Raw genomic sequence first — 27090 nt, forward strand, 5'->3', positions numbered from 1 at the left:
GGTGCATATTTTGCAGTCCTGCTGGATCACACATGATGCCAGATGTGCTCATCACAATCGGGTTGCAAGAGAACTCGCAAAACGTCTCAGTCGACTGGGTTACACAGTCTTCGAGGAGTTGAGAGCACCTACTTCGACGTCCTTCGTCAAGCCTGAACTAATCGCTCTTTGGGATTGGCGAGCAACTGTAATAGAGGTCAGCATAGCCTCGGATGAACGCGGAGTGACTGTGTGGAATGAGGAGAAGCAGAAGTATGGTGCTGATGAATATTCCCTCGCCATAATCTTAACGCTACGTACAATCGGTTGTGATGTCGACTTTTTGATCCAGAAACCGATGATCATCCCTTATCGACAAATCTGATTCCCTCAGTCTGCCAAAGCTGTTATCGGACTGGGTCAGAGTCAATGACTAATGTTTGCTTGCCATTGTGGGCTCTCTGCATACTTACGGCACTTTTATGCGTGGCAAATGGCGCTGAGTATACATTCTTGCCATTTAGTCTCATGCCGAACCCAGTGTGACGGACACTTTGTGGTTGACGTGCGAGTCTTGACTGTGCTAGCGCTTACCGCGCCTTAAAACGCATTCAGCTTTGTTTGTTACTTCTCCTTTTTTTGTACGCTTGTTTCCATACCAAAAACTCTTACATACGTTGGAATTCATCTTATATGACTGGAACTGTTGGTGGAATGACCTTAAATGAGACGTTTCTCTCTTTTGTCTCACATTCTGCAGTAAACCTTTTTATGTCTGTGATCGTTTTCTTCAAAACTAAACGATAATACTTGCATTATCATACAGATGCGTTGAACTTCTCTTATAAGGAAAGTATGAAAGCATCGAGCACTAACAACACAATACAGTGGACGTGGACCAACTTGTCCAAAATAGACTTGCGTTGTTGTACATGCAAGTACCACTCACTAGTCTAGTAATGGTCATCCAAGCTACGGATGGCATTGAAAGTACACCAGCTCACTCAGGTTGAATACTAAGGGTGTGGCATCAAGATTTCATCCATCCATCCATCCGTCCACCCATCGGTCTTTTGTGTCAGGAAATCCTTGTGAACCAGTTACCGCCCTATCAGCATAAGAACGACAAACAATGCAATCCTTGTTTATTTACTTTAATGAGCCTTTGAAATCCACCATAATATAAGTACGCAAATGGTGCAATCAACCTTGATAGCATACCATCTGGAGAGAAAATATGTACGGTCTGCTGCTAGAAGGATTAAAACAGTATCTGACCAAGTCGTATGGCGAAGAATTGTGGTGGGATGCCTTCCAGGAAGTTTGCGGGAAGCAGAAAGTTATTCAGACCCATGGTGTGTACCCAGAATCCTGGTTGCCTCGTGTCGTTACTGCTGTATCGCAGCTGACTGATATTCCAGAAGAGGATATCTATTTCGAATATGGCTATTTCTTTACAAATTTTTTGTCCTTAATGGGATACGAGAAACTACTCAGTGTTATTGGTGATGGATTTCCACAATTCATGAATGAACTTGATGATTTACATCACCATCTGCAGATGAGCTACCCCAGAATTCGAGCACCAGCTTTTGTGGTCTCCGCCATGACGAATACCACAATGGAAGTTATTTACTGTAGTAAACGTGATTACTACCCTCAGTTTGTTCGGGGACAACTGACCGCAATTGCAATGTTGCTTTTTAACCTTGACGTTGAGGTTGAACTTATTGGAAGAGAAAAAGAGGACACACTAAATAAGTTCACCTTTCGAATCACTAACAAAAACGGTGTGTGGACGGACAACACAAAAAATTCGATCGAGGTCACGTCAAAATCTGCACTGCACATTTCGAGCGAGCCGTTTTTAGCTATTTTCCAGTTTCACCTTCTATTTACGGAAAAGCTCGAAGTTGTTAATCTTGGCAGAGGATTTAAAGAATTTGAGGAGGTTACGGTGGGGAGATCAGTGTTCGACATTTTTATTCTCAGTCGCCCGAATATTGAAGCCGTATTTTCCGAGGTACGTTTATCATTCGAATCGGTTGAGCAAAGAAAATATTACCACATTACAATAAAAAAGTCTAGCTTGAAGAATCCCTTAACTTCTGATCGGTTGAAGACACCGTTTTAGGTGACCACCCTCAGGAGTGAATAACGCTCAAAAAGAGCAACCTTTGTTCGGTCGCTTGAAACACATTTTTGACCGATGCATTTCAAAGATGTCTGTTGTATCATTATCAGAATCCCTTAATCTAATCTGCTAATTTACTGAAAGACCGAAAATTCAACTACGCGGACATTTCCGACAGCAGAATGAATTGCAGCACTGCCTAGAACCCACATGTTTATTTCCACAGTTCACACAAGATTGATTCTGCATCGATTTTCGTCCATAAGTCTACGAAGGCACCGAAACTGTGACTAGTCATGGGTGAGTGAACCCCTATAGATACTTTTCTTCTTTCGTTTACTCTCTACTTCCGGTGAATTTATGTGCAATATTGTTAATGAAAGCAAAAAGTACGATGCAAAACACTACACAAGGTACACTAGCCTTTGTATTGAAATCACCACCTGAGAAAGTTGTCAGAACCAGATCACGTGAATGACACCTATGAGCTATCAGTGTAACGGTGGACACTACTGATGAAGCATTTGGGTAGCCAATGTTTTGGCTTTCTAGTTACGCCCCACATTTTTAATTGAAAGTGAGGTTTATCACAGAACTTGTGGAACTGCTTTGTAGTGTTCTTTTACCATTATGAAGTAGTCAATGAATATCCAAGGAATTTCAAGATGGCACACGAAAATGCTCCGTTTTTTAAAGAACATGTGCAAATGAAACGTTTAATATCCTGTCTAATGACTTGTGTTTTTAGCCGTGTTTGTTAATAAATGACTTCGTCGCTTCCCTCCTGTACTACTGATCAGGTAGTCAAATATTTTCGAGTGAATTGCAGTAATGTGTCTATTTTTCTTGACTTTTCGTCATCAGCAGATTTCATTTAAAGAACGAAGCCTCCGTTTGAGACCTCGTAGTGTCCTTAACACCTGAACCTTTAATTCATTAACTGCTATTAGTAAGGGGCCACCGTCAAACGGAACACAAAGCCGGAACACAGATTCCGGCTAGACGCTCTGTGGCGTTCAGTAGCGATGAGTTGAGAAAACATTATTGCGCAAGTTATTGTTAATTTTTTTAGAATTCCATATGAGAGAGAGCTGTTATTTAGCACGCATGTGCTACTTTGGACACATTGAAATTGCATTGGGTAGTCATTACGGCGTATGAGTCTGAATGAGTATGAAACTAACCGCAGAAAACAGACATTGCGTGCGTGTTTAGCGAACCGTTTGTTTCAGCACAAATCAGTTGATATCTCAGCATCTTTTACAAAGGGATCTCAGCCATGACGTTCATTTCTTGTGACTACCTTGGCTCCAGCTGGGGAAAACTGGGCTGTTTTCCCAATGAAACATTGCCAATTAGTCTCAACCCGGAACATAGGATTGTGGTCGCCAGAACAGACGTTCAACCGCTAGAAATCAGAATAACGGGCAACGTACACATTAGAACAAAATGCGTATTTGATAGAGAGTACAGGCCCAATTTGCTTTTTGGAGTTTAATAATTAAAAGTTGAGGAGTCGTGTTTACTTTAATCTATACGTTCTTTTCGTCCAACAGATCAAACTACATTGCCACAAAACGTTTGAGTTAATCTTGATGTCTGACGTGAAAATGCAGAGTAAGTTGTCAGTTCTAGTTTTGTATTTAGCATTCTTTCTGCAAGCACCATCTAATTAACATAATTTCTTTTAACAAGTACCTATCTTCACCCGAGCAACAGCAACTATCCAAATCGGTAGCACCAGCTGCAACGATAACAGCAATAAAAATAATAGTAACTACTAATACGAAATGTAGCCTTCCTTGCAATTATATTACATAATGTGAACTCTTTCATAAAACCTGAGATTCTTATAAAGCAGCCGTCGATGAACCATGGGCCACCATGCGCATATTCAGGTCGCTTCCGTAAGTCTAACAGAGGTTAAAACTGGTTATCTTGTTCTTGTTACTATAAGCGGTCAGTTTCAATAAGTTGGACGCTGGTGAATAGCGATCTGGTGGTGAATACACGGAGCTATCACAGTCTTCTGCTGTCGGCATCTTTTCTCCGACAAATATTCCTTTTTTCAATTTATACTCAAGCAAATCTGAGTGTAGCCTGATGAGGAATATTTTAAATAGTGCTGGCTAGCTCTGCTCCACCTACTAACTGTCTTCATTTGAATGATATTCCACCACACATGGTAAAATAAAATATAGGAAAAACACAATGTATGCTGATCAAAGTTGACAGGCCTCCCAATTTCCGCTTTTTCAGTTAATCTGGGGAAAGGTGGCTCAATTTCTCAGAGTGCCACTAGGTTCAAGGGACAAATGTGCTACATTGAAGACTGGAACATGATGCTGTTCCTTGGAACACCAATGTAAGTAAAGTACCGTCTATTTGTGGATTCATTCATTTATTGTTTCCAGTTTGTGAACCAATTAGATTCTCGGGTTTGACGCGTTAACTCGGTTACCTTAGATCAAATAAAATTGTCGTACGAACGTTGCACTTTAGAAGGAGTCGGCAAATATTATTGACAGAAATTCGATCTAGGTGACTACTAATAACAACATAGACATAAGGTTTCAGAGGGACTCTTCACGGTGCGCTTTCGTGGCCTTAGAGACAAAACTTGCCCACATGTTCCAGAAACTTCCCATTGAACCAGGGATAGAATTGAAGACACGCTAGTCTTAAACCTCCACGTCATGGAGCATCAGTGATCACCATTATCGATGATAGGACATCACTGTTCAAAGTGATGCTTTGCTGTTGTATGTATGAATGGTGGCTGTTCTCAAGTCCGTGTCCCCCGCTGAATGAGTACATAGTCGAGCTAAACAGGTGATTGCCTCTCATGAAACATGAGATGTTAGAAATTCTTGTCTATTTAAAAGACTACCATATGAAGGTAAGGAAATCAGTAACTACCTTTTCCTTTTTGAGGGCATTAGTTATTGAGATACATTTCAAGGAACCGGTTAGAATCAGTATTTTCTGTAAAGTATTCTTTTATGAGAGTGGTTTCCATGTCATGGAAATGACCACCAAGAAAGTTCTTTAAGCGAGTGTTGTAGAGCTCACCCTCCACTTCATAATCTCTATCTTGATTTTTAAACCGGTTGGCTCTCTCTGGAGAAAACAACTGTCCTAACCGAACCACAACTGTCAATTTTATCAATTAGAAATAAGGTAATAGCACCTCTGTAGAGAGTTCCATTGAAAGGGACAGTTTATGTTTTAAAGGGGTGTTCTTAAGCTGTGGCAGTGAGGATGATGACTGTAGTGCCACTGTCAGTTGGTATGTAAGCACTAAGATCGGGTTGCAACAGTGCTTATACTCACAGGATTGGATCCTTCCAATGTAGTACCTTTCTGCAAAAAAAAATGCATGCTTAAGAAAATGATCCTAGGTAATTGTAGAAAGGGCTCTAAATCACAATGCGTTCTTCCCGTGTTCAAAGCTCTCCAGCTGAAAACCAATGACATAAATAATTCTGCTTGCGAATAGGAAGAAAGTTCTAAATTAATCTAACAGGTTTGATGCACGAGTCATTTCGTGCTGCCTTTTAGGTTGAGTTTATAGAGAAATTGAATTTCCCTCCACTCTTATAACTATTTGTGGTGGATAAGAATGTTTGGCTCTTTAGTACACTACTGGATGACTTATGATATTGTGGAAATCTGTTTAACATCTTCTTAGCAATATAACCATTGCCGGCTTGCCTGCACGATGATATCAAAAACTTCTTTCCAGGATCATAAGTGAAATAGCGATGAGTTGTAATGCAGGATGCTGCGATAAAACGGCCCTACTTTGACACGTAACAGCGCATGCGGAACTCCCTCAGGCCCAACTCACCCTACATGGGGCGGACTTCCGTTCGTCCTGGATCATCCACTAGTCCTCGGAGAACTAAGGGGAATAAATCACCTGTCACAAGCCTTTCTGCTATTAGAATTCGGTAGCACCAACCTTCTTCAGAATTCGACCGAGATCATGTGGCGTACTGTGTTAATGTGCTATCGCTGCTCCAACAGCGCCGTTGGATGCAGCTGAATTATCCTGTTTGTTTGAACGATTCGTGTACACCTGTATGGAAACCAGCATTTGTAGCCGAATTTTCGCAACCGTGGGTATGTGATTTGAAAATTCAGTAGAAAATAATTCCTATAGGTAGGGTGTAGAGGTTTTTTCAGCTAATCGAGGTAAATCTGTGTAATAAAAACAAGCAGACTCAGAATAAGAAAAGGGCATGTTTGATTCAGGCCTGACAGTTCATTTTCTCCCGATTTTTGTGACAGAAAACGAGTGTAATTGTATCTCAGAAAGCCTTCGAACCTCCTGATGAGTCAATTTTTCCGTCTTTTAGTAACAACTAGTTATTTCTTGAACTTATTGACTACCGATGCTGACCTCCATATTTACAACCGATATACAGCTGTAGTGCAGCTTACCAACGCTTGTGACACGGATATCTGATATCGGATGAAAATCCGACACTACCTTTTTACTATGTTTTTATCTACTTGCAACTATGGTCTTCAGTCCATTTTATCTCACTTTTGATGTACTCAGTGGTTCCCACATGATGGATGGTTCTTTGCTAACGAAAACTCCCATGATGTTTTTTTAGTGTAAGAGACACAAAACACCTATCGAAATGTGGACTTTATATCAGTGATTTGAACCTGTTCGACCGAAGTCGCGACATCGTTTTGAGAGGTGATCAACAAACAGAAGAGTTGGTGACACTCTTCAAGAAGGTATGGTTACAAATTCTCGCTTAAAGTTTTCACATTCGTTTGTCGTTTTTGCTCTGAGCACAAATTTTAGATCGGTCATTGCAGAATCAGATTTCTAGACAGTCTTTCTGAATATAACACCCTTCGACTGAGCAACTCTCAAGGTCGCTAGTCACTTAACAGGTACTTTTGTGTATCAAGTTTCTTGATTGACTGATAAGTAAGTAATCGCTTCGAATTTCTGAAGAGAAATGGCGCAGACAAAATAGAAGACATGGGTCAGTGAAGTTCAGATGACTAGTTGCCCGCAATTAACCAATTTTTCCGATGAATTTTTCCTGGTGGCTACGTGAAATAAGTGCTAGGTGAAACTTTCTATGAGGAGTCGAGTACGGGGGGGGGGGGGTGACCATTACCACAAAGAAATGTGGCCTAATCAAAAGCCTGAGATGACATTGTGGTTGTTCATCCAAAGGAAAGTGTCGGATTGGTCTGGTCATTCAACCAAGAGTGGTGAAAGCGTAAGATCGCATGATGCATCTAGGTAAACAAAAATTCCCAAACAATATTGTTTTTATCATGATAAGCCGCTGCTGCAGCTTCTGGTCAAAACGTTTTGCTGTTCCCAACACCCTGATTTACCACGTGCCCACATCAGAGTGATCATTTTCAATTGGATCCTTTATGTTTTTGGAATAAAATGACGAAGTGTCGGGGTACATTGCATCTTAAAAATGTAAAGTCGTGTTCGATTATCGCTGTCGAACACTTCCAGAGTCTTTATCTCAACCTGATTCGAATGGGTTACTGTGTTTTTGAACATTTTACAAGACTTTTTCGAACAGGCGTTATAAAAACCAGCAGGCCCATTCATCCCGTTGTAAAAATTCAAAGCCACAAAGAAATGTGGCCTAATCAAAAGCCTGAGATGACATTGTGGTTGTTCATCCAAAGGAAAGTGTCGGATTGGTCTGGTCATTCAACCAAGAGTGGTGAAAGCGTAAGATCGCATGATGCATCTAGGTAAACAAAAATTCCCAAACAATATTGTTTTTATCATGATAAGCCGCTGCTGCAGCTTCTGGTCAAAACGTTTTGCTGTTCCCAACACCCTGATTTACCACGTGCCCACATCAGAGTGATCATTTTCAATTGGATCCTTTATGTTTTTGGAATAAAATGACGAAGTGTCGGGGTACATTGCATCTTAAAAATGTAAAGTCGTGTTCGATTATCGCTGTCGAACACTTCCAGAGTCTTTATCTCAACCTGATTCGAATGGGTTACTGTGTTTTTGAACATTTTACAAGACTTTTTCGAACAGGCGTTATAAAAACCAGCAGGCCCATTCATCCCGTTGTAAAAATTCAAAGAAATCAATTATGTTGGGGGAGAAGAGGCATTTAGGGAATTTTTTCATCCAAATTTCTAACAATACCAAACTAGGATATGTAATATGGACTATCCTCTTCATGTCAAAAATAACTACAGGCGCAAAACGTTTTCCAATATCGAAGGAGTGTTCATGCTAGAGACGTTTACTGCTAATTCAAAGCAGTACACCTAATGTGTGTAATCTCGTTGTTGCCATTAACCATTAACCGAAACCTAACTTCATAATAATCAGTCAAGCTAGTAAAAAGTTCCACAGTTTAAAGCAGACATTAACCTCTAACTAGACCGCTCACTCTTGGTTGGATTTAGAAAAATTCCTTTCCGTCAAAGACAGGCTTAGCTTCTTGATCTATGGAACCCTCTCAATGCGCTGTTTAGCCAAATATTTTCAAACAAGCATCCAACCCGCTGGACGCTTTACAGAGTGACTGTGTGCGGTACGTTTCGGAGGCACTGCTGACTTCTAACAGCATAGCTTTAGAGTATCACATTATATTGTGACCGGTGGGTCTCTCCAATGACTTAAAAGGAATATAATACGCTTGGAAGATCCTAAAGTCATTCACCAATAGTATTTTTTGAGGACGGTACGTACGTTTTACCAGCTGAAAGGTAGAACCAGTTGGTAAGAATAAGGAGACAATCAATACACTGAATGCTCCTATGGAGCAAGGACCTATCCTCACTCCTTCGTTGCGGGGGATATTCTTCCAATGTTTGATTCGGTGAATTTCAGAATGAGTGAGCAAGCAATTTAATGTATTCAGCGCGAAGAACTACGAAGACAACTATATTTTTTTGATTGCATGAGACGCAACTCAGGGTTGGTACGACTTACCGTGGCAACTAATATACTGAATCGATATGGATGATGTTATGATACAGAGTCTGGTTTTCATGACAGGTGAGGAAGAACAAGAACAAGAGCAAGAACAGTTATTTCATGACGTTTATATATGATCCCCAAGGTTAGAAAGCCCACAACCCACACTGACATTCAGGCAGCCTCAAGATCATAATGTATTCTCCCAAACAGCTCTGGAAACCCGGTTTTCATTACTTCTCAACAATGATAAAATCAAGTACACGGGCACTCAGGTAGCCGTAAACTTCAGCAAACACATGCGCCAGAGCTGAGAGCATGATAACATAGGTCAACTAAAAATCTATTCCCACACATTTACCATCTAAGTGAAAAATTACCGAACATTCTCACCCAACGCAATATGCAGTTCAACTGGCTGGCTGAATATCGGAAAATAAGTCAGTTATTTGCTTACAGGAAGCTACTCACAAGGTTACTGAAAGCTCTTTGACAACCCACGACCGGTTTCATCCTTCTTGGGGTACATCAAGTAGGTTCAGTCCCAAATTAGACTGATTTCGACAAATACATTCATTTGGACATCAGTTTGGCTTTCACAAGAGACCCAAATCAATCTCTCGTTAATGCTGTTCTTCGTCATTCTTAGGGCTAATGAATGTATCAGTCAAAACCAGCCAATTTGAGTTCGTGTAGAACATAAAGTTGACGGAAACTCGGAGACTGCGCGTACCTGATCGTCCCCAAGAAGGGCGAAACCGATTGTGGGCTGTTGAAGAAGTTTCAGTAACCTTATGAGCAGTTTTCTCAAGGAAAACATACTATAGTGTCTCGAACATCGTGCCAACTGAAACATAAGACGACCTTTGTGCAGTACACTAATTTGAATGATGTCACTTATTTACTCTTATTCGATGGGAAGTTAAATCAGCAAGAATTGTGTCGAAAGTTTACCTGGCTAGAATAAGAGTGGTCGCACTCCATGACCTTTAGAAAATTCAGACTGTCCGAAAAGTGCTGTCGTCAAAACGAGACTCACCTAACTGCCTGATGTAAAAATGGGTTGATTAGTCAGAGACGTTGATGTTAATAGGATGTTAATGTTAACATAAGGCAACATGATAGTCGCGTCCTTTTAGGGTTCAAAAACACAACGGCAGGGTTTCCAACATTCATCTCCCTAGTAAGGCGTAAAATCTGATGGACATCAGATCAGGCGACATGAATACACAGCTGTCGGTAACCCAACTGCAGTGAAAGCTTCAGAAGCCTTTCTAAACTGACAACTAAGACTTTCATACCATCTCCGATTTGGTGAGAGCACACCCTAGGAGCGACGACTACTACTGTCATATCAATCCTAACCCGTGGCTTCTGGATGGTACGGTAATATGGGTGGTGAGGAACATGAACAACAACAGTTCTTGATATATATCATGCTACACAAACTGTTGATGATAACTCTGAGCTCTTGGAGTTCGGCTTGGCCCACCAGTTTTCATCCGTTTTAACTCCAACTTTTACGCAGCCGACGAAATGCATTCACTCGCAGTAAAGAGTGTCTCAACCGTTTGTGATATCCTTCAACTGAATGTGTTGCACAATTTCACTGTTTTAGTTGGTACAACACACGATATGTTGTAGCATATTTTCTTGAGAGAACTCACAAATCACAAAGCTTGCTGGATACTCGCCAGTGGTCTACTGCCGGTTTCAGTTAGTTCGTCCAAACTCCTTGCCTAAAATCTTCATTGAGGAAATGTGTTCTTAACACTTGGAATTCAAAATATTTTCAATTTTAAACCTGAATGAAAAGGCATTACATTCCACCTATTGAATTTAGTTGAATTTAGTGGAATTCGTTGTAATTCATAGTCTCAAGAGGATTAGCGTGCATATTCACCTGCAAGAGGCATCGTACAATACAAACACTCAAAACACAAGTATTAATTTGCGAGTTACTGACAAATATATATCATAAAAGCTGTTGACAGTCAGTACATAGTCAGAGAACCAGGATTGAGCAGCTTTAAATTTCAAGTGGACACGTTCTCGCTAAGCAATTGAGATTAAGTGACCTTGGAAAAGGGATGTCTTCTTCAATATGGGGGAGAAAGCGTGTGTAAATTTTGCCCGACAGCGATATAACGAGATCAGTCACGAATCTCGGTCTAGTATCGACTTCATATGTATACAGGATAAGGTAATTTCAACCTCAGCGAAGCACACATTTGTATACAAAGTTGGTTTTGACGTACGCTTCACCTGGGACCCAGCTCTTGCTTATGACGTTTTAAGCAAGTAAATGCGCAGCAGCAGGCTACCTCATGTTTCAATTTGTACGATAGTCGGAATATCGCAGTATACCATAAAAGAGAAATTCAGCCGGGTTCCAGGTGAGTTTCCTGCCAAAACCAAACTGGTATGCAAACGAATGTATTTTGTTAATTTCGTGCGATTCGGGTTCAAGTAGAACAGAAGGACGACGGAAATTCGAGTATGACGAAACCGGTCGTGGGCTGTCGAAGATTAGCCTCTTACGTTCACACTTTAAACTTCCTTTCAACGTGAGCGGTCCGCACATAATTACGGTTACTATGTGTTGGTCCAATGGGCGTACGCAGTCGGGCTGAGGTAAGTGTGGTCACTTTCATCGTATGACTGTGTAGCGGGCGGACTCCTTACATCCTAAGAGGATCCGTAGATTTGGCCAACGCTCCACAGGGTCCGTGTTACCACAGATGAAATGGCAACACAGTAAAAGCGTTGTATGACTGATAATATGAAAACTCTAGACTCTAAAACAGGTCCTTCAAATTGGGAAGGGAAGAAAAACTTATGAGAGAAAACCCGGTAAGTCTTGAGTTAAGAATCAATGAAACTGCAGTTATACTCGCATCATGCACCAGTGTCTTTTAAGTCATAAAATATTCCCCTGGTATATCAGGCTATTCTTTCCACCGATAAAGGTCTTGGGCATTGGTGTATTTAAGTGGCGTCACAGACGTAGAAATCGTTAAAATATATATTCTTATTAATCACGGGTGACCACTTGACTTAACACTGAAAACACTAGAGGGCTGTTCCATTTTCTTTCTCAGACCTCATGAATAATTTTCATGTTCGGTGAAGTTAGAAAAACGTTAGTGTGCAAATAAATGTATATATTCCTTAATAATCCTTCACTTTCTACCGCCGAGTCAAGCATTTATTCAACTAATACTTATTTAATGACAAATCTCATCCATTCAGCAAATCCATACAAGCAAACAGTTGGAGAAGAGTATGAGCCGAGTTGAGAAGCTCCGGAAACTAACTGACGAACTACTCTTCCAGTGTATTCCAAAAGCCATCGCCAAACAAATTCGAACCGGTACGCCGGTGCTAGAAACAATCCAAGTAAGTCGCACACCTGCCAAAACCAAACTGGTATGCAAACGAATGTATTTTGTTAATTTCGTGCGATTCGGGTTCAAGTAGAACAGAAGGACGACGGAAATTCGAGTATGACGAAACCGGTCGTGGGCTGTCGAAGATTAGCCTCTTACGTTCACACTTTAAACTTCCTTTCAACGTGAGCGGTCCGCACATAATTACGGTTACTATGTGTTGGTCCAATGGGCGTACGCAGTCGGGCTGAGGTAAGTGTGGTCACTTTCATCGTATGACTGTGTAGCGGGCGGACTCCTTACATCCTAAGAGGATCCGTAGATTTGGTCAACGCTCCACAGGGTCCGTGTTACCACAGATGAAATGGCAACACAGTAAAAGCGTTGTATGACTGACAATATGAAAACTCTAGACTCTAAAACAGGTCCTTCAAATTGGGAAGGGAAGAAAAACTTATGAGAGAAAACCCGGTAAGTCTTGAGTTAAGAATCAATGAAACTGCAGTTATACTCGCATCATGCACCAGTGTCTTTTAAGTCATAAAATATTCCCCTGGTATATCAGGCTATTCTTTCCACCGATAAAGGTCTTGGGCATTGGTGTATTTAAGTGGCGTCACAGACGTAGAAATCGTTAAAATATATATTCTTATTAATCACGGGTGACCACTTGACTTAACACTGAAAACACTAGAGGGCTGTTCCATTTTCTTTCTCAGACCTCATGAATAATTTTCATGTTCGGTGAAGTTAGAAAAACGTTAGTGTGCAAATAAATGTATATATTCCTTAATAATCCTTCACTTTCTACCGCCGAGTCAAGCATTTATTCAACTAATACTTATTTAGTGACAAATCTCATCCATTCAGCAAATCCATACAAGCAAACAGTTGGAGAAGAGTATGAGCCGAGTTGAGAAGCTCCGGAAACTAACTGACGAACTACTCTTCCAGTGTATTCCAAAAGCCATCGCCAAACAAATTCGAACCGGTACGCCGGTGCTAGAAACAATCCAAGTAAGTCGCACACAGTATTTTAACCTGGGTGACTTGGTAAGGTGGACACTTTGTAGAGTGTATCGGTGTATCGTGTGCTGATGGCAACGTTAGTCATTGCACTTAAAAGTGTGACTTTGCAATCTTCTGTTCACATGAAGACGTCAAACACGCATCATCCAAGCATCATCCAGCTTTTGTCCCCTACTGGTGAATACAGGGGAAGGACCTAAGGCCTTACTGCACAGCAGCTGCCCGTGTGTCAGCATGCAACATGTGAGCAAAATAGTGCTTTGTCGCTAGTTCATAGAGCTCAAGTTCCTATACTGATGACTTGTCAACGGCTGTTAATACAAACAGTATAATCAAGTCAGCTGCTACACTCAGTCGACGGCACTCGAGTTAGCATTATTCATCGGCATCTACGATGGTCCTCAAAAAGTTGCGTAGAAAGATGAAAACAATGAGTTTGACAGTTTTGCGAAGGAAGTCGGTAATTGTGCAATGAGAACGGGAATGTTGTAAGACGGAAGCGAGGGGCTACAGACTTTACTTGTGTTTCGCAAAGCATGGTTTGCGATATTCCCACGAAGTTATTCACTTTCTTGGTCTATCTCTGATTTCCTCAAATTCAGGCCACTCAAAAAATTAATAAGACAGCCATAATGAGCACAAAACTAGGCATCATAAAATTGAATAAAGTTCAAAGGTTGTGGTAACCTGCAAAAGGTATTCCAGATGGACTTGGATGACATTTAGGATTTCCAAAATGAATGATGACTGGTCAAATGGAAGATGTTTATGACCGATTGATTAGCCATCGTTTCAGAGAGGTTTGGTGAGGATGGATTTTTGCTAGGTAATGTTTCGCTTTCGTCAGGCCAAAGCAATAAGTTACCGGGTTGATCCGGTTTTAAGGCAGTCAGAGAACCATTCGGTGAGATTTTTTATGACCAGCCGATCTGATCAGTGTTGCGTGTCGATCTGAAGGTCATGTTGGTTGGTTAGTGCGGATGATCACCGCTTGGTTGGTTAGGGGAGTTGGTCACCAAGTTGCGGCTTTGTATTTTTGGTTTAGGACATCTTGATGGAATGGTCCCCTTGGGTGTCCATCTGTATGCAGTCTGTCTGTATGCAGTAAGAAATATCAGGGCAATCGTCTTTGGGTTGGGGGATCTTACTGAGTGGATCTTACTGTGCGTGCGTTTCGTACTTTTAGACACAAGCCATTTTACTGATAACTACACACCGCTGCATGTCATCTTGGCCGATCCAAAACCACTCTTCACATAGCTGCCAGTTCCATACCCTCTATTCTCTTCATGCTGGGATGCTTGGTGTTATTCATTCTCACTAACCAAAGAAACAGCGACCCCAGAGGGACACTCAGTGTTGATCAAGTCAGCAAGTCAAAATAAATCTCACCGATTGATTCTTTGACTGCCTTAAAAGCCGATCAACCCGGCAAATTACTTGATCTGACTAAGCTGTTTTGTACAGCGATAAATCCGCCCACTGATAACTACCATTTTTTACTGGAAATCAATCTTTGAATACTTTTGCACTACATATGGTTAGGGTTCCTCAACAGTATGGGATTCTCAGGTAATCACATAGAGTTGTTTTATAATGAGTTTCCAAATACTTTCAGCTTGAATTATAATGTACTATGCGCTGGCAAATTTAGGAAAAATTCAGGAACATTATCTATGGATCTATTGACCAAACTGAGCTTATGAATTTTACCAAGCGGGAAAATCATGTTCTCTACCCGGGCGGTGAGATCAAGACTATTAGTCTTACGGAGAACAGGATTTCTATTGTTTATCGGAGCTAAATAATTTTCCCCCTGTTAACTTGAAAACTTCACAAAACGTCAATGTATTTCAAGCTTTCGGAATCTGTGCTGTTTGCGGAACTCGTATTGAGCTTTTCGTCACCACCGAAAATAACTTTTCCTACTCATGAACATAGGAAAATATACTACCCAGTCTACTTCCGCCACTAGTGCGCGTAGTCAAGTTTCAGGTGGGGTACACTCAGCGCCTCTGGATTGCTATTTTTTGAACAACTGGGTCACAAGAATTTGAAATACAGGACGTTGAAAAACTTAACTTGAACAAAGTCTGTTTCCTCAATGTGAACCAGAATGCTAAATATCTAGGCGCGATATCTCTGAATAAGCAAGGATGGGTGCTTTATTCGAGTCAGCTTACAAGACGACTGTTAATTAACTTCATGATCTGACCCAATGGAAACCATGCATCTCTTCTGATTTGTAAGACTTCTTGCTATTTTGAAGACTTCTAACTCCCTATCGGTTTATCGTACGTACCATCCCGGCAAGCCTAGGACAATCATTCGCAGTATCAGCTCGTGTGTTTCCACCAACCATTCACGCTATGCAGCTCGCTGCTCCACTTTTCAAAAACTAGGAGTTAGAGTTTTGAATAGTGAGCAGCTTTTACAGTACGCTCAGTTCGTAATATAAGTCCATTTTGTAATTCTCAGCATTTTTCCATCTTATTTTAGGCTTTTGACGCAGTCAGTATTTGCTTCACGAAGATTGTCGATTTTGCTTCAAAGTGCATGCAAACACCCGTGGAGGAAGTAATCCACTTGCTGAACAGTATGTATACCATGTTTGATGCTATCACGGAGTCACATAAAGTCTACAAGGTAGGTACTACTAGATGGTATTTTTATTTAAGCATCTCTGGGAAGAAACAGTCAAACAGACTAAGTCTGGTCTCCAATTTTCCGTGTGCTTATATTGATGGATTGCTTCTGTATTGATTTTGGTCCATGCCGTCATGATGTCCTCGTAATGTGTTGACGAATTTGCAACGCTATATTTCTTATAGCGGCTTGCGCTTCATACTATGACTTTTCTTTCGTGGGTTACAGGTGGAGACCATTAATGACACTTACATGCTGGTATCTGGCGCACCACACCGCACCCAACTCCATGCACCGCACATTGCCGAGATGGCTCTGGAGATTCTGTCGGCAACACAAAAAGGACCATTCTGGAAAACAAAACATCCTGAGAGCGATACGATGCCATGTGAATCCAGCAAAGTGCAGCTTTTGATTGGATGTCACACAGGTCCCATTGTTGCCGGGGTTTTCGGTCACAATGCTCCCCGATATCGTCTCTTTGGTGACACGGTTAATATCGCCAGTCGAATGGCAAGCACAAGTTTGGTGAGTCCAAAGATTTTTCTCTGGTTATCTACGCTAAAAAACAAGATTTGCTTTTTTGAGTTGTATCGCGAACAGGAGCAGTACTGTTTACTATTGACATAAACCTTATTAAGTAATCCCCCATCGGACTCCAGAACAGTCGACAACTATCCTTCTCTAGGTTTCCGTGGGATTCACATTCTCTGGGAAGCTTCTTACACCACTCAAGAATCCACATTTTATCTAAATTTGATGTTACCTGTAAAACTACAAGAAAGATCTGCACAAGTGAAGGACAAAATAACAGTTCCAAGGGAGTGAATCACTTAGCCCCAGTCAAAGTGTAACTGACTCCTGAAATGCTTGAAACTTGTTCAGCCTACTCAAGCCATCTGAAAAACTGCCTCAAATTCAAAACAGATATAGTGATGTCACACAATACATGCTGATTCTTGTGTTGCATTTTAACGAACAACAGCACTCTACCTGTTGCATCATGCCTAAAGAGTTTTCTGTTCACCTTCGCACGTCAGCCTGTCAGTTTCTGATGTCGGTGAACAGTGTGTAGATTGCCGATGAAGACAATAATCGGACTAGATGAAGTACCGTTGACCTGTAGTGCAGTATGGTGAACTGTTCTTGTGGTGCTAAACGGAGCTGGTATTACAAAGTATTGGATTAAAAATTCCACCGTAAATTAGCTGAACCTCGAAGAGGGTCGATGTGATGGTACTGGCCAATGAACTCTGGTTTCTTTGAGTGACTTTGCAGCACACCTGTCTTACATCGATTCCCGTTTTAAATTAGGACAGTAACTGTAAATCTAAGGGTCAAATGAAGTTCCAAAAGCCTGACTTTGGGAAATAACAGGAAATAAAAACTCAAATAATATAAAAATACGCGCGAAATACACTCATTTGCACACAGGAAAACGAAGCCGCATTTGTGCAGCGCATGCAGCTGAAGAATAGTGTAAACGAGAGATTCAGGTGAGATTCAGTTCAGTCTTCCGTTAAAACCTAATCAACGTGCGAATAAGTGCAATTCGCGAGTTTCATACACTTTGGTTGGAAGCAGAACATAAAGCTTACAGGAACTCGGTGACAGAGCTTACATGATAAGTCCCATGAAAGGCGAAACCGGTCATGAATTGTAGCTTACATGAAAAGCCCATGAAAGGCGAAACCGGTCATGAATTGTCGGAGTTCTCATCACTCTTATGAGTAGTATTACTCCAGAAAAAGTTAAACGTATGTATACAAACTGTTTGGGTCATCACAACTTTGGTACTGAGGTCAAAAGTTCACCGGTCTTGTCCAAATCAGTGACAAAAACACCATGCTTTGCCGAAGGCACTGCTACAATATTTAATAGAGTTTCTGCTACTATCAAGAACTTAAATCACTGATCGAAAATGTTAACCTGAATAATCCACTCTTCCGGAGAGGTCAGAATAATGTCTTTTGTGGGTGGGCACGTTTTTCATGATCAACGAGATTTCTCATCTTTTCAAAGAACCCTTACACTTGCAATCTGTGCTACCATTAGATCCGAAATGAGCCTTAGAAACATCATGTAAGGAAGAAAACGATCAACTTGTACCTAGAAATTTTGCCTTTCTTTGAAAAAATCACCGGTTTTTGTCTTAAACAAAATCTGGTTGCCAGGCCTACAGCTAATTGAATCACGGTGACAGTTTCCAGCGGTAGTTCGTGTAGAGAAAAGAGGGAGTGATCATTAGAAGCAGCGGGAACTAGAGGATTATTATTATCATGAGACCTATTCGGAAGGGACAATTGTCTTATTTGTTTTCGATACAGTGTGACCAGGTTTTGTTACGGCTGTCATGGTGTTGCCGCTGATTCACGTAACATGTGTACAGTAATCCGAATCTTGAAGAGAAGCCGAGTCAACCATTCAATGGTGCAACTGCGCCCAAGCTGTTACGTGCAGTACGCAGTTTCTACTTTCTATCCTCACTAACGAAAATCCACTGACACCTTGCATTAGCGCATCAGTTACTATCAGCTACCACCTCCAATGCATAGCTATCTACCCCTATCTCCCTAAATCATCGGTGGACGAAACTATGGCAACTGTAGCCATTGTACACGAAGTAGCCGGTTTATACAGCTGAAGGTGATGGTGGCGATATATAAAGGGCATTGTGAAGGCCCATTAAGATCACTGTTGCAGTGTGTCGACCAGGTGCTGGCCGACTGCACAAACCATCGGTGTCCTATTGCAAATGATAAGGCACATATTCCTTTGTTCTTTGGTCGAACTGTCATGTCGTACTTCTAATGTACTTTACAGTACGGCCGCATCAGAATGAATATACTAGTGTGTGTTAGTCGTGGACGGTACTCGGTCTTCCACATTGCTGGTTACCAGTCACCGAGTCGCAAATCAAGAGTTAAGAGTGGCAACGAGGAGAATTCCGGCTATGGCCGAGTCTGCAAATCTTTCTTGAGTGGTGGGTGAAGTCAGGATTCTTCTCTGCTATAAAAACCTGTGGCTCTGGTGACAAACTGAGAGTATCACATTTTGTAAAATTCTCAGGATAGCCATTTCCTATCGGCATGTCGTCCTCTTTCAGAGTTTTGAGTGTAACTTCTGATTGTCTTTAAATATAAATTGCGGATGAGTATTTTCTCATGCCTAAGTGGCAGAAAATTCTTAAAATTGGTGTGGTGCCCCGAATAAGTTGCAAATGTGGTACTTTCAATTCTTGTCGTTACTTCTGATTGGTCTTATGTCTCGGAAGTGGATATTGCCACTAACGCAACACCAATACGAGTGCTATTTTTCAGAGAAGCCTCCTGAGAAAGAATTTTTTACTTTTGGAGTTAGCGGGTTTGCAAACCCCATGAACCCTAAAAATTCCAAACAATATCTATAACAGCCCTCCGACTATGCGCACCTGCCAGCTAGGAGTCAAATCAATTGTTAACACAACTGCTTTTTCAAGCACAGGTTAAGTACTTGTTGCCAGTATTCACACAATTATTCTAAAATGCATATTATGATCATTGATGAGATAAATTTTCAATAATTTTCTCACTGTCATCTGTTCTATAACTCATTCAGCCAGACGAAATCCGCGTGAGCAACGCTTTTGCTGAGTCGTTGAAGCCTTATCCGTACATTGTGAAGTCACTTGGAAAAGCCATCGTTAAAGTAAGCAGTTTCTACACTCTTGTTACTGATTAGTTTCAGTAATTTGCGCCTCTCAAAAAGATAGTGAGTGAAGACGTAAGTTTTGTGACGCAAAACACGTTAGTGGGGTTATTTTTCATCACATCGCGCAAACGCGTGACAGAAACCATTGTGGAGCTCAAGAATCGATCAGAAATAAGCAAACGCACCTACACTGCCAACATTTTAACAAACTGCTTACAGCGCAGTGCAGGCGTAGTGTGAATAGAATCAGGTAGAGATTCATCTGGTAATTGGGATACCTGAGCCAAATATTGTTGCTCCACGTTTCGATCACCATGGTCATCCTTAGTCATGAGTGGACTAGACAAAACCATGTGGTCGCTGGTCGTATGTTGCTAAGCCGTCTTTGGTGAGCTCTGCCAACGCACCTGCTTTCTGGACCTGTCGTACCGATGGTGACCTTGGGGATGCGTCACTCTCTGCGCATGTACGTTTTCCCTGTCTGAGTGCGTCCTGACAGTCCCACACCGGTAACAGAAAGAAAATCTACCGAATAGCTTCAAAGTATGAACTTGAGGCAGCCTGTGCAATGCATATTATGCAGCAGTTTCATCATGCGCAAAAGCTAGGCAGCAAATGAGATTAGTTACGAGTACCTGTAGTGAGGCGGTGTCAAATGTATGTTCGCAGACGTGAACGGTGATAACTAGAACTGGTATGGCGGTAAATATACGTTATGCCAAAATAACACAATACCTCTTCCTTGAATGTTGCGTCCGGTTAGACCACTTTCCAACATTAGGTGACGCGTTTTGTCTGTTTGCACATTTTGCTCGATTGATAACTTGCTTGTCAACGCTGTAGGCTACAGATCAACCCAACGGTCCAAACTGACTCAATGTTGTTCGCGTCCGCTGAACTGCTGTGCAGTATTCATGTCCTCTCTCTAGTTGCTACATTTACTTGTTGACACTTACAATGTTAACAACAAAACAAAAAGTATCCTGTAATCCAGAGTGCCCATGAATTGTGGCATATCGATTCTTACAGTTTACTTGGTCATTCTGCAACTGTGTGGTACAAGGAGTTGTCAAACGGTGCTGTATGAGGTAATATTTTATAGACCCCATCAAGATAGGTAACTAGAGCCGTCATTTGTACACCAGCTCGTAGACCAGATGAAACTATTGCTCACATTTCATGTTATGTCTGTCAGTGGGCTGTCGATGGATTTTCAGCAACCTTATGAGTAGTACATTACAAATAGGAGTGTATCTTCCTTTTCTATTGTTTGCTTCCACTTAGTACCGCGGAAACATTTTCGTTGAGAGTTATGATGAATATCGGTTGGAGATCATGTTTTCCGCCGCGGTCAATCCTAGTCGCTTTACCCTGGTATTAGCGCATCGACGAATATTTGTTTCAACCGTAATTCACTTTTCCAAGACCATTTGCTCTATTGTCATAACAAAACCCCTGTTTTGCATTTGGCATATTTTTAGACCTGAGACCCGAATGGGTGCGTCCTAAACTTCACTAACTTTCTACCATATCCTAAATATTGCTTCTTCATATTCTGCCTATGAGATGTCCCATGGTGATTTATCCTGCATCTACTTAATTTGCTCTATGGTGGTGGCAGACTGTTGATGCAAATCTCTCCAAATTAACCCGATTTCGAGTAATTCTACCAAAATATTTTCGTTTTTCCTTTGAAACAAAACCCGCTTTTTCCTGTTCAGTATAATTCTTTTTTGTAGGGCAAGGGTGAAATGGAGACATTCCATATCGAAGGGCGAAATACAGAGTTTACGATTACTGACGAAGTGTCCAGGGAAAACAAAGATTTCGGTGAAGTCCTAAGAGAGGATTGTGAACTTTCGGACGATGAAGTTGTAGATTCAACTACATCAGATGATTCGGTGGTTGCAACGGAAGAATCCGAAAACGAACGTGAAAGCCGAAGTTCTGGATTGCTAGACCCTTTGATGACGACGGGAACGAGTGTTCCAGCCAAAAGACCAGACTCACCTGTTTATGGACGGTCGAGATGCATACAAATCAACACGGACAGCAAGCAGCAAGTAATAAAAACTAGTGGTGGTGAGGATAAGAGCAAAAGTTTGCAGAGAAACGGTATTGTTGGGCAACTTCAAGTAAATTCACTGCGGCCTCCATCGTTAGAAATGATGGCAAACAACACATCCATTGAGCGTGAATCAAGGATTGTTGAAGGAAAACAGCCCTCATTATCATCCATTATCACGGTGTTGAACAAAAAGGAACCAGAGACCCAATTAAACACAACCCCAGGAAGCCTTGTTGGAAAATTTCAACAGGACTGTCCCCAAAAACGTGAAAAGGCACCCTTACATCTGGACGAGAGTACACCAAAGCAAGTAGGGGATCCTGCACCGAGTTCGAGGTCTGGTGATAAAGTTTCACTAAGCGGGACTCAAATTTCAGCAGACTTTCTGCCACCCACTGACTATAAATTCAGAGCCAGTGAACTCAGTAACGACACAGAGTGTAAGTTGTTACTGCACCCTTTACAAGGATCTACACTAGTTTTCCCATTGGTTTGTTGTGTGTCAGAGTTTATACTCGCCAAATACTATTAGTTTTTTGTTCCATGGCAATATATTTTACAAGCCACGGCCTTTTCCTGTATCTCGAGTTGCCTCCAGCTACTCGATCATGTCCTATCTTTGCAGAACCATTCATGAGGTAATGTGTGTTAAGCGATGCCCATGGTCCCGACCAACAACCCCAGTTGCAAACACGAGGGCCAACTGAATCCAGCTGATCTTCCCGACTATGATCGTGCAACACATTAAATTAAAGCGGACCACCATAAACAGCAGATTCAGCTACATTCAGCTGAGTCTCTTGTTAAATCCAAATTACTGTGCGAATGTAAGTACGTCATAATTTGTCCGATTTGGGTTCAATTTGAACATGAGGTTGAGGAAAATTTTGAGCTATGCCTACCTGATGAGCCTTAAGAATGGTAAAACAGATCGTGGGCCGTAAAAGAGCTTTCAGAAATCTGATGAGTAATGTGTTACTTTTCGATCCATCTGAGCGTTTCACTGTTTCGCCTCCCACACAACATGCCACCGGGAATTTGCAGCTGACAGTGAAAATCATCCATAATATTACAAGAGAAACTGTTGCAACGATCATACTGCTTCAATACGTACTACATGAAAACGGCGGAATTCTTGTCAAAAAATTTCACAAATATTTGTGGTGCTTTACCCAAATTGTTACATAAAGTATCATATAAACTACGGTTCAAACGACCTTATCCGTATTTCGACCAGACTTCGTGCATGAATTGCATCGATTTTCGGTGTAGAATGATCTTTTTCTCAGGCTTGATATGTTGCGTCGCCATTTCCCGTCTTGCCTGTTTACTTTTGATGCTGTCTTCAAATGGTTTGTATTGTCGACTTTATCAAATGAAGTTGGGCTACATGTGTTAAATGGAATTTGTTTGGACCTTTCGCTGTAGCTCTTCCATGATTTGAGAATGATCTTTACGATCTGCAGAATGCACGAAATTGTGTCTAATGTGTGCCCATGCAGACCTTTTGATATCTGCTGCCAAATGCAGTTAAAATTTGGGGGTATGGCGCAATTTAAAAAAAATGGCCTGAGCGTTTTCGTCGGGCCGTCGTAAATAGTTCTAACCATCAGGCTGTGCATAGCTGCTGGCGTAAAGCGCTGCCAGGCAGCATCAGCTATAAACAGTACAATGAGTAGACAGAGATATGGTAGATGCAGGCAGTTTGTATTGGCCAAATCATAGTGTAAATCAAGTTGCATGAAATTACGGAGCAAGATATATTTTTAAGATCCACAGAATGAGAGGTAAGTGCCACTTTGGGTCCAAAACCATTTCAAAGTTCCGGGCCGAATTGCCGGCAGTAAACGCCATGGTCCCCTGTTGCCAAGATTCTGCTCGCCATAAGCCATCAGGTTAACTCTCCCTAGGGTTTATTGTCCGTCTTAACTAGTGAAATTCGAATGTCCTGAGGTACCTGAGGCCGTCGGCATTGCTCGAGAATTTTATTGTGTTCCGAAGCACCTTGATCTAATCCTTAAACTGCCTGGAAATTAGTGTAGCAACAAGTCATTTTTTTCGGTCAGTCGACCTATTTAACCCGAAATCGCAAGAAAAACTTTGTTTCGGATTGTTATACCTGCTGATTCGCTAATCTGTTATACCTGACTGCAGATCCGCCCCAGGGCTTGGTGCCGGAGAAAAGACTCACAGAAGGGAACACAGCCATATTCCAAACAAGCTAGTGCGGGAGTGCGAGAGCGCAAGTGCGTGCCTCAAGCTACCTATTAGAGGGACACTGTCTGAACTTCGTCCAATGCTGACGCACGCGGTCTGGCTTCGGTGAGAGGCTGTGACGCGCTGCCTATTGCGGGGGCGTTGTCTGACCTTGATCATCACTGACTCGCACTGTCTGAGTTTGATACAAGGCTGTGACGCGCTGCATATTGAGGGGGTGTTGTCTGTCGAGTCAGCATCAAGCGGGGCTGAGGGTCTCAGTAGATTTCGGGCATTTGGTGGTTGCTTCCGAGAATCTGACCTTCCTGATACGGGTGTCAATGTCATGCGGATCAACCTCTTTTCCCCGATAGTATCAACAACCTTCAGCCGTTTGACAATGTAATCATTAGATATTTTAAAATCGCTTATAAAAATGGAGCTGGTGAATCAGAAAATGTTTGGCACTGATGGTGTAAAGAATGAGTTTTACACCTAAAGGTGGTGAAGTGGTAGTTGAACCCGCTGGTTGAAATAGTATGGGTCGACAATGTTCTACGACACCGTCAGGTTTGAATGAGTCCCACTCGAACCACTTCAGTGATTTATCGGTTGTCCTTTCTGTGCATTTTCGAGCTTGGATTTCTCTCAGGAATGTCTTGACGACACAATTCAAAGGCAGCAGTGATCGAAACGAAGCCCAATGTACGCCAGATCACATAAGCTTATATTTGAGACGTCATTTTTGGGGTCACAACGAACGCTTACATTCGTTTGTAGTTTAAGGAAAGAGAGTACGTGTGTAGTTAGTTAGCGAGGGAGTATCTCCGGTAAACACTTGCATCCTACATGAGCAAAATCTAAAAATGCAGAAATCACGAACTGACATAAAAACGTAACTGAGTTCACAAACCACTGAAAGTCATTCGGAAGGTTAAACTGGCCTTCAGGTGACCGGGGTGTGACAAACAATAAGGACCAAGGGATTGGAAAAAGTCCTTTGCTCCACAGTATCAAAACTTATCAAATCTTTTGCTTTCATGCCATAATTGTTCCCTTATTTTAGCTGATAGAAGACTATTTAGAACAATGATGGAAGAAAAGCGATTTGGTCCATTCCCAACGATGAACATTCATTCAGCAAACGCAGCTTTACTTGGCGAAGTTGGTAAGTGATGAACCTGATTAGGGACCACAATATTGAGCCTACCACACTCCATAAATATTTCCTGTCTAAAGTTACTTAGCCTGGGTTATTTCGTGTATATTTAGTTTAGGCATCGAACCACGGAAAATCGATGATTACAAGGCCATTTCCCTAGAATAAACTGCTTTTTTCAATTTCAATAACATACACAAGAGAAGTAATCCAGGCTATAGACCCTACGCTCTTGAAGCTTCCAGCAGAAGCTAGATTTCGCATCCATAATATTCACAAAAACCAGCGACCAATCCGAGGCAACATGTCGCGGAAAGAGATAGGTATCATGAATTCACCGAAGAAGGACGAGTCAGTCAAAGTCACCGGAGTGGAAAACGGCGATGTATGGATTTTTATGGGTTGAAAGGACTATAAAGAACATCCAACACTGGGTCCTTTCAAAAGGATCGAACGGTAAAAGGGAGGTCTATCCCTCAACGGGTTAGTAAGTGCCTAAAATAACTAAAACTCAAGCTTGGTCAAGCACGGTGGTATTCACTTTTGTTTCAATCCAACAGAGCCGAAAGACTCATGAGGTTGTCAAGAGTACACAAAACAGGCATCCCCTTACTTTCGACCTTGGACCATAATACTTGTTCAACTTAAACATTATCGAAATGCATAAGCAATGTGCTAAAGACATTATCAGCTGGTGGTAAGCTACATGAATGACCCTGGATTTCGTAATTATTTTCTACTCTCCTCATCCCCGTTGATATTATTAATGGTGTTGAGCTGTATAAAACCATTATTCCAGATCCCGAGGCATACTCAATAGACAAATGAACGGCTTCGCAATGGACTCCCCAATATCACCCATGGTGGCTAATCATTTCTTGCACCATGCTGAGTTGAGGCTAAGGGCTTACGTGACCGCCCATCTACCATACATCTGACCGAGATACGTCGACAACATATTTGCGATCATATCAGCCACACAATGACAAGCTTTCCTAAACTGCTTGAATGAACTATACACTGGTGTGAAATTAAAATGGAAACTGAGATTGAACAGAGAACTGTTAGTTTCCCGATCCTCAGGCTATCTATTAACACCAACCATGGATTCTCAAAACCCACACATTCAGACTGGCACGTACACGAAGTCTCGTCGCATCCACACTAAGTCCAACGTGGAGTGTTGGTGAATCCTGTCAAGAAACTATGTTTGGTTGAGTCCATACGAGCAGACGAAGTGGAGTGACTCAGTAGGGTATTATAGCAGAACAGATAAACCGCAGGGCTAATTCCCCTACGAATGGGGAGAACGCTACCCGGAATGGTCACTCTGGGTTTGCTCTGTAGGAATGGCAATTCGAAAGATACTTCCAGATTATGATATCCCGCAGGGCTATTCCCCTACGAATGGGGAGAACGCTACCCGGAATGGTCACTCTGGGTTTGCTCTGTAGGAATGGCAATTCGAAAGATACTTCCAAATTATGATATCAAAACATTCTTCCGATCGGTAGCACAGTCGCCTTGTAGGGGTAGAGAACCTTAACAAACCGAAACACTGCACAGTCTGCCATATTCCCTGTGCAGAACTTTCAGACAAACATAGGCCAGACAGCCAGGCAACCCTTTATGTGAAGCACGGAGCACAAACGATGTGCGCGTTTTCCTCCACCAAATCCAATCGGATTCAAACAACTTGAATGCTGCTCAGCCATTACACTCTACGCAGTCCATCGGATCAGTTCAACGGATCAACTTCGACGGCACATTATACTCCACCCAAGATTCAGGTCACATGTGGAACGGGCGTGAGTAAAGCAGTAGAGATCAAAACGCAACCGGGATTCG

General features: G+C 41.8%; 1 protein-coding gene across 1 annotated transcript; it reads left to right on the forward strand.

Moving 5' to 3' along the window:
• Positions 1-1216: 1216 nt before the first annotated feature.
• Positions 1217-22326, forward strand: T265_14460 (hypothetical protein; the record flags this gene model as incomplete). The annotated part of the gene is made up of 5 exons (XM_009173723.1): positions 1217-2002; positions 12318-12464; positions 13325-13471; positions 16358-16657; positions 21559-22326. Coding segments are annotated over 5 exons (2148 nt in total), but the record flags the coding sequence as incomplete, so codon positions are not given.
• Between the last annotated feature and the right edge of the window lie 4764 nt (positions 22327-27090).

The sequence above is a fragment of the Opisthorchis viverrini genome, assembly GCF_000715545.1.
Source record: "Opisthorchis viverrini unplaced genomic scaffold opera_v5_197, whole genome shotgun sequence".
Taxonomy (NCBI): domain Eukaryota; kingdom Metazoa; phylum Platyhelminthes; class Trematoda; order Opisthorchiida; family Opisthorchiidae; genus Opisthorchis; species Opisthorchis viverrini.